Source organism: Liolophura sinensis, chromosome 10, assembly GCF_032854445.1.
Source record: "Liolophura sinensis isolate JHLJ2023 chromosome 10, CUHK_Ljap_v2, whole genome shotgun sequence".
In the NCBI taxonomy this organism is placed as follows: domain Eukaryota; kingdom Metazoa; phylum Mollusca; class Polyplacophora; order Chitonida; family Chitonidae; genus Liolophura; species Liolophura sinensis.
Window position 1 is genome coordinate 28,763,592 of NC_088304.1, and position 9,342 is coordinate 28,772,933.

Here is a 9,342-nt window from a genome sequence, read left to right on the forward strand (position 1 = left end):
TTGCCGAGTTCCATACTACATGTATATATGTGTTTGGTGGGGTGTGGTGATGGCCATGATTTGACTTGAATATTTGTTATATTTCCAGTAAATGTCCGAGTGTGTTGGCGACTGCCATAGCCCCGCTGTGCATGTGATGACCTACTACAGGTGGACCTCACAGAGCTTTATGAGGAAGGAGAGAGCTTTGACACTCAGGATGGCGACCTACAAGAACAGAAACGAGTGCCACGTAAGCCCTGGAAAAATATGTCTCCTTGCATTTCAGTAATAATATAAAATGTAACAGGGTGCTATATAAATACTATCTACCTGCGGGCTGGAGGGAATTTCCCGTTAGACTAGTGTAGAACCCAGAAATCACTGGATCAAAACCTCAGCTGGTAATCCATGGTATTCTGTGAACCATTTTCAGCTTATGATGACAACGGAAAATGTCAATATTAAGGCCTAAATATGCTAGTTCAATAGAGACTGGTTCCAAAACACAGACATGTTGTGTGCATGAGCCACTGCACTGCCGATATGAGTCTAAAGTGAAAACATTTCAATTTCATTTAGCATCTATGTTTATAAATGTATACATCCTAAAGGACCTAAAATTTCGTCCACAAAAATGCATTTTTAAAGGTATATAAATGTCACAAAATAATATTTTTGGTGCTGGAACTTAAAATTTTCCAGTACAAGATCACCCATGTTCCAAACAAACCTCAGAACAAACCTTTCTATAAACATAAATAGGATTCTGAGAATCAGTGGAAAAATGGACAAGTTAGTCCAGGACCAAATTTGTTGTCATTTAAGGTACATAAGATAGTGTTTGAGAAATTTGTGTTGCAAGCATATGAAATAATGTTTCAGTTTTGATTGACCAATGGTATGTAAATGTAGGCCTTTGTGTTGACAGAGATTGAGTGTCACCGTCTTGCCAAGGCCGCGTTTGAAAGGCTGTACAGTGTGTGCGAGCGCTGGAATCGCGAATTGCCGGATATCCCCATGCCAGAGAGGATGTACGAGGTCTATGCACATGCCATCAAGAACACGCGGCGCAAGATGGAGGACCGCCATATCATCTTACACGATCTGAACAGTCTCTTCAAACTCAAGGTCAGCATCTCAAGGTCATAGTTTGTGTTGTTATAAGCTAGACATGCCAGAGGTTGCGCTCTTCATATACACTACATGGGTAAATGTTTAATACATATTCATTTGTACTGGGAATACTCTTCAGTATTGAATTCACTGAAATCAAATATTTAAAAAAAATAATGACTACCCTGATTCTTCAACCTTTTCAACCGGCCCGGATAGCACAGTTGTTAGAGCGTCCGCTTCGGGACCGGTAGATCCAGGATCAATCCTTGATCGAGTCACACCTAAGACTTTAAAAGAGGAAGTTGTAACTTCCTCGCTTGGCGTTCAGGATGAAGGGGATAGTGCAACGACTGGTTGACCCGTATCAGTATAATGGCTCGGGCGGGGTGGCTTACTTGCCTTCGGTAAGTCGTCTCAGTGAAGCAGCACTAAATAAAAAGAGCGGTGGAAATCCGTCCTGCATCAAGGAGGCACATTACACGTACATGCACCCTAATGATTCCTTCGTCGTCATATGACTGAAAATTGTTGAGTACGACGTTAAACCCCAAGCACTCACTCACTCACTCACTCAACCTTTTCAACCACCTCTGCGACCCATATATTGAAACATACTAAGAGAACTATGAGATAAAGATAAATAATTTGGACAATTTTATAAAGCTTCCTTATTTTAGTGACAGGCAAATCATTTTAAGTGTCATTTTCACAACTGTATGCATAAATTCCACTAAAAAGTTCTTTAGAGGTCAAAAATGGAATCCATCTCTCAACAGCAACAGACTTAAGTCAGGAGGTTTAGGAGACACCCAGCAATCAGCCATGTTTTACTCTGATGACTCTGTCACTGTACATGCACATATTCTCGCGTGTGCTTAAACTCCAGTCAGAAAATTAAACAAATACTTTCCATCATGAATGGTAACCCTTGAAGGCGCCCCTGTTTGGGACAAGAGTCCATTTACGCTCTCTACAGCTACCTATATTGGAGTTGTTTTCTTGCTGTTTTGTGGGTTTAACAAGCTCATCTGCTACTAAATATGAAAATAGAAAAAAAAGAATAGAAAGCATTATTGTCATAAGTTTTAATGTTCATATTCACTTGCATGTGAGTGGATCTTGAGAAATGCAGATTGAACTAACAGAGGCCCCACAGGTTCTTTTGTGTTCAGAATGGGGTTGTTTCCCAGGGTTTGCATCCAGTCAGTCGTACTTTGCCGTGTCTGATGGTCACATGCTCCCGTGTTCAAATCTCCTGTTGTTTCTCTAGGGTTTCCCCCCAGTCAGTTGTACTATTCTATGCATGATGGTCACACGCTCCTGTGTTCAAATCTCCTGTTGTTTCTCCAGGGTTTCCCTCAGTCATTTGTACCATGTCATGTATGATGGTCACAAGCTCCTGTGTTCAAATCTCCTGTTGTTCCTCCAGGGTTTCCCCAGTCAGTTGTACTATGCCATGTCTGATGGTCATACATTTCTTTGTTCAGATCTCCTGTTGTTTCTCCAGGGTTTCCCCAGTCAGTTGTACTATGCCATGTATGATGGTCACATGTTCCTGTGTTCAAATCTCCTGTTGTTTCTCCGGGGTTTCCCCAGTCAGTTGTACTATGCCGTGTATGATGGTCACATGCTCATGTGTTCTAATCTGTTGTTTCTCCAGGGTTTCCCCCAGTCAGCTGTACTATGCCATGTATGATGGTCACATGTTCCTGTGTTCAAATCTCCTGTTGTTTCTCCAGGGTTTCCCCAGTCAGTCGTACTATGCCGTATATGATGGCCATGGAGGGGTGGAGGCAGCCGTTTACACTGCCAGTCATCTCCACTGTCACATGGTCCACAATCCCCAGTTTGACGGGGATGTGAACACAGCAATAAAGGAGGCCTATCGCAACACAGACAATAACTTCATTGAGAAGGCACAAAGGGAGGTAAGTCTGGCTGACAGCATATACATGTATGTATTTTTTTTTTCTAAAAATTAATATTAACACTGATTTGTGATATTTTGTTTAGAATGGTTTAAGGGCAAAGACTATCTGGGGTGTGCTTCTACCTACACAGGTGCTACAGATCAGTGTTTTCTTGTAATATGAATATGCTGAAATTATTTTTCTTGGACATTGTCTTAGCCACGTAATCAACTGAGTTGCAAGAGTGATGGGTGAGCAGTTCTTCAGTCATTGTGGTGACACTTCATATTTTCATTGTTCGCAAGTTGTGGAACTTTGCCCTGAAAAAGGACTAGTGGAGGAAACCATTTTGATTGAATCTGAGAACTTTATTGATTTTTTTATTTATTTATTTGATTGGTGTTTTATGTTGTACTCAAGAATATTTCACTTATACGATGGCGACAAGCATTATGGTGGGAGGAAACCGGGCAGAGCCAGGGGGAAACCCACGACCATCCGTAGGTTGCTGCAGACCTTCCCACATACGGCCGGAGAGGAAGCCAGCATGAGCTGGACTTGAACTCACAGCGGCCGCATTGGTGAAAGGCTCCTGGGTCATTACGCTGCGCTATCGCACTAACCAAACATCATCAGTGGTTGGTTGGTCGCTGCAAAGAAGTATCTCATCAAGTGCAGCAGATGAACCTCTTAGCGGTGTTAACGCTATGAGTTCAAGTGCAGCTCATGCTGGCGTCATCTCCGGTCGTAGTTGGGAAGGTCAGTCAGCAGGCTGTGACTGGTTGTGGATTTCCCCTGGGCTCTGCTCATTTTTCTTCCATTCTAACGCTGGCGGGCATCGTATAAGTGAAACATTTTGAAATACGGCGTACAATTGTAATCAAATAAATAAATCAATCAATCAGTCTACACATGTTATCTTGTTACTGCTGTCAGGGATTGCGGAGTGGAACTACCTGTGTGACAGCTTTAATTCGGGGTCAGATGTTACACCTGGCCTGGCTGGGGGACTCCCAGGCTGTCCTGGTGAAGGATGGCCAGGTACATGATGTGATGAACCCCCATAAACCAGAGAGAGAGGTAAGAGTAACTGTCTATATATTACTTCAGGTCTAGTTGCCATAACTTAGTACGACACAGTTGCTTGAAGTTATCCATGTGTGAAGGATATATATAGAGAGGACGTACAATGAGTGACCTATTATATCAGTTTTATTAAACGAATGGTGTAATTTTCATTTGTTTCAATACTCTGGCTAGGAACAAAGGAAAATTATGTCACGAGTTTAAATATATTTAAACCACATAGTTTATTTTGAAGGGATTTAGGTGGTTGATAAGATTTATTTATTTGATTGGTGTTTTATGCTGTACTGAAGAATATTTCACTTGTATGACAGAGGCCAGCATTATGGCGGGAGAAAACCGGGCATAGCCCAGGGAAAACCCACAACTATCTGCAGGTTGCTGGCAGAACTTCCCATGTTGTTGATAAGAGAAGACATCATGCATTGACTTGCAAGGTGCGAGGAGCGGTGATTATGGGATAAATGGGTTTAAACCGTTGTCATGAAATTTTAATACTTCACACTCAGGCTTTAAGACTCTATGTCCATTTACCCTTCTCAACACACAGGCAATTATTTTGTTGTGAAGTCAAGACATGCAGCCAGTGCCAATGTACAGGTGTAGTGGAATGTCGCGTCACATTGAAAAGTGATGCTAGCTGAACGTGCTTGTGCCTGTGCAGTAATTTTGCTGTATGAATTATATACTGCCCCTCCCCCCAATGTGATTTATATACACCCACCCCTATTACCTCTCATCCCCCAGTGTGAGTTATGTATACCAACCCTGGTACCTACCTTCCCCAATGTGATTTATTTACACTCACCCCTACCACCTCTCCATCCCCAGTGTGAGTCATTTACACCTACCCCTACTACCTACCCATCCCCAGTGTAGTTTATATACACCCACCCCTTCTACTTACTCATCCCCGTTGTGATTTATATACACCCAGCCCTACTACCTCTCCATCCCCATTGTGAGTTATGTGTACCACCCCTACTACCTACCCATCCCCAATGTGATTTATATACACCCACCCCTACTACCTCTCCATCCCCATTGTGAGTTATTTACACCCACCCCTACTACCTACCCATCCCCAGTGTGGTTTATATACACCCTCCCCTTCTACTTACCCATCCCTATTGTGATTTATATACACCCACCCCTACCACCTATTCATCCCCAATGTGATTAATGTACACCCACCCCTACTACCTCTCCATCTCCATTGTGAGTTATGTATACCACCCCTACTACCTACCCGTCCCCAATGGGATTTATATACACCCACCCCTACTACCTCTCCATCCCCATTGTGAGTTATGTATACCACCCCTACTACCTACCCATCCCCAATTTGATTTATGTACACCCACCCCTACTACCTCTCTATCCCCAGTGTGAGTTATTTACACCCACCCCTACTACCTCTCCATCCCCAGTGTGAGTTATTTACACCCACCCCTACCACCTCTCCATCCCCAGTGTGAGTTATTTACACTCACCCCTACCACCTCTCCATCCCCAATGTGTTTTATATACACCCACCCCTTCTACCTACCCACCCCCTATGTGATTTACGTACACCCACCCCTACTACCTCCCTATCCCCAGTGTGAGTTATATACACCCACCCCTACTACCTACCCATCCCCAGTGTGAGTTATTTACACCCACCCCTACCACCTCTCCATCCCCAGTGTGAGTTATTTACACTCACCCCTACCACCTCTCCATCCCCAGTGTGTTTTATATACACCCACCCCTTCTACCTACCCACCCCCTATGTGATTTACGTACACCCACCCCTACTACCTCCCTATCCCCAGTGTGAGTTATATACACCCACCCCTACTACCTACCCATCCCCAATGTGATTTATGTACACCTACCCCTACTACCTACCCATCCCCAATGGGATTTATGTACACCCACCCATACTACCTACCCATCCCCAGTGTGATTTATATACACCCACCCCTACTACCTACCCATCCCCAGTGTGATTTATATACACCTACACCATTATATACTACCCATCCCCAATGTGATCCCCAAGTATATATCGACATTTTAACTCATGAAATGAAGTCAAGGGCAGTCAAGAATCAGAGACACGTGTCAAAGTTAGCACGTCTGCATGTTGAAATTTGTTCAGGGTAAGTGGTATTAACTGTCGTGATTTGTATTCATTGTACACATGTACATCGCTGGCATGTTGAGCACTTATAGCCTGGCTGCCCTGCTCTCAGTGTTGATAGGGCCTTGGTAACAGTATATCATATATAGGGATAATAATCCTTGCTTTTGATTCTATTTGTGCCTTTAAGGATGAGAAGAAAAGGATAGAAGACCTTGGAGGCGTCGTTGTCTGGTTTGGAACATGGAGGGTCAACGGAAACATCGCCGTTTCAAGAGCAATAGGTAAATACATAACACAGCAGAAGTCTTCTGTTAGATATATGTAATCGGTTATGCATGTACAAGTGAGATCCCAATTTTGTGTGTGACCGATTTTGATCTCGAGGTTCTGCAGCAAGAAAATGGTGTGAGTCTGAAAACGCAGATCTCCTTCTAACCCCTTGGCCATCTTGTATTATTCCACGTGGAAAGTCATTTGCATCACGAAAAAAAAAAATGTGCAGATACAACTGAAATGTGTTGATAATTCTGAAATCATCCCTTTGGAAAAGTGCTAAGACTTACAGTATGTTAAAATTATATAAAATTTGCCCATGGTTAGTAGGGTACTTTTCAAAAATATCACTATTTTCATGTTTGTAGATAGGCTTTTCTGGTTTTTAAAGTCGGTTGATTATTATAAAGCAGCTTTCATTGGATTCCTATGTGACCTTTTGATAAAAATCCAATTGTTAACCATGACTCCCATAAACCAAAGCTGGTTCCTGGAAAGTTACAAAGATATTTTTTTAAACATCCAGATGTTTTCAAATGTCCAATGCCTAAGTGCCATACCTCCTTTGGGCACCTTAGAATTTCACACCATTAAAGTTAATTACATGGAATGCCAAAAAGTTAGTTATTTTTATTTACTTATTTATTTATTTATTTGATTGGTGTCATACTCAAGAATATTATTGCTTATACAATGGTGTCCAGCATTATGGTGCTAAGAAACAGGATAAAATGCATAGGAAAACCCATGACCATCTGCAGGTTGCCGGAAGAAAAGTTAGTTGTAAGTAAAAAAAGCATTTCCCCCCAAAGTCATGTAGTGTGTTTGTCTGCTGTACAGGTGACATTGAGCACAAGCCCTACATCTCAGCGGTACCTGACATTTTGAGCGTAGAACTGGATGGCACAGAAGATTACCTGATTCTAGGCTGTGATGGTGTCTGGGACACACTACCCAAGGAGGAACTACCTGAGATCATGTACACATACTTGCAGGAGTGCGACGGTGACCGCACCATGGTTGCCCAGCGCCTCGTCAGTATAGCCCGCGACAATGGCTCCACGGATAATATCTCTGTTGTTATCGTCTTCTTCAAGGATGACATTTCAGAGCCCAAGCCAACGAGATCCACCATTGAAGAGGCCAAGAGATCTGATATGGATGCGAAAGGCAAGGGAGATAACTGTGAAGGAAAGGAAAATTCTGATGGAGATTTGTCTCCCCTTGGCACATCAGGCGGTCTAGGGTCCTGTGATAATAATGCAGGGTCAGTAAAGAAATGCAACGGTGTCACATCTGATAAACAAAACAGCAGCCGAAAGTCACGACGTGATGGAAGCTGCAACGCAAACAGCAGACAGAAAAAGAATTCCACAAAAAATGGGTTAAAGGCAAAGAAGAAGCGAACCACAACATCAACAACAACGACATCAACTAAGGATGCAGGCAAAGATAATTTCATGGAAACTGGCAAGAAACCGCTACGGTCCAGTTCCCAAATAAACACAGATTCCAGAAAGTCAAGGTCTAAGTCATGCACATCCAGAAACAAAAAAGTCAAGAACAAAACAGATAGTAAAGAAACTGTTTGGGCTTTTACGGGTAAGTGTCAAACACGTGTACAAAACCACAGGCTAAATCATAGAGCACAGGCCCCAGCACGATTAACTCAGGCCAGCATCGGTCCAGCAAACTCGTACATGAGCAAGGAATGGCTGTCCAAGACAATGACGCGAATCCTTGAGAAAAGGCAACATGGCGGAAAGCAAACCCAGCCAGAAGCAAATCGAACAGAGGAGCCACAGCATGAAACGCTGATCCCATGGTACGCCCAGCGAGAAGACGAACTGTCCGACGAAGAGGACGGAGTATTAGTAGATGAGACCTTGTACGGGAATCAGAGCACGTTGTACCAGACCAAAGGGAGGTCACTCTTGATGACGTCTGGCCTCAAACATCAGCAGGGGAGTATGAATCCTAGCACATCGACAACCCTTGGCAGTACCAGAGCAACACCACTCTGTGGCTCTAGATAATTGGAATTTGCTTTACCATCTGAACTATTACTGTATCGAAGCTTGCATGTGGTCTTCTGTATGTCTGCGTGTGTGTGTGGCACATGTATGGAATCTTGTTGTTGATGTTGTTGTTGTTGTTATTGTAACATTCTGTTTACAGGCAGCTGTATTCTGGTCATAGTCTTCGATATTTTACCTATAATTTTTTGTGTCTCTTCCCCCATATTTATACTCTTGTTGTGTCCTTGTGTTATCTTCAATCACTTGTGAACTTGTACTCTCATCAATATATTTATTGCAGTGTGTTTATTGACACTACAAAGATGCCAATTTTTATATTTAACTACACGGAAACGTCAACTTCTGCTACAAGGAAAGACCAAAAATGAATGAACGTTTTTTTTTTTTGTTGTTTTCTTTCTCCCCACTATTGCCCATGGATACTTTTTTCACCACCTGTGAAATTTGGGCCTATTCAGGACTCTTTTTATAGCCCAAATGTCATTTTATTAGAATAAACAATCAAGTGCATCTGGTTTGTTGCCCAATTTGGGCAAGAATAAGATTTAATCTGTTGCTTATGTATATGTTCTCCAAAGCATGAAGTAGTTGACATATTGTAATGAAACGAAATTTGTTCAAGACAACAAAACTGTGTAAGTGGATGGGCTTTTCTTATCTTCACAATGAGTTGATGCAAATGGCCTACATGCCCTTCGTTATAGAACTGTGTGGCCATATTCTCAAAGGCCCATAGAACATATGCATATGGAACTCCCAAGGGCATGCATTGCCCACAGAGCTTACAGACTGCCATGGTACACAT

The 9,342-nt window shown here is 42.6% G+C and overlaps 1 protein-coding gene across 1 annotated transcript; it reads left to right on the plus strand.

Annotated features, from left to right (window-relative positions):
- The first annotated feature begins 107 nt into the window (after window positions 1-107).
- On the plus strand, window positions 108-8,926 carry LOC135476640 (protein phosphatase 1E-like). Its single transcript, XM_064756733.1, has 6 exons — window positions 108-232; window positions 911-1,110; window positions 2,838-3,026; window positions 3,945-4,088; window positions 6,413-6,506; window positions 7,339-8,926. The coding sequence occupies exons 2-6, from the start codon at window positions 1,000-1,002 to the stop codon at window positions 8,532-8,534; spliced, it is 1,734 nt and encodes a 577-aa protein (XP_064612803.1). The 5' UTR covers window positions 108-232; window positions 911-999; the 3' UTR covers window positions 8,535-8,926.
- Window positions 8,927-9,342: the final 416 nt, after the last annotated feature.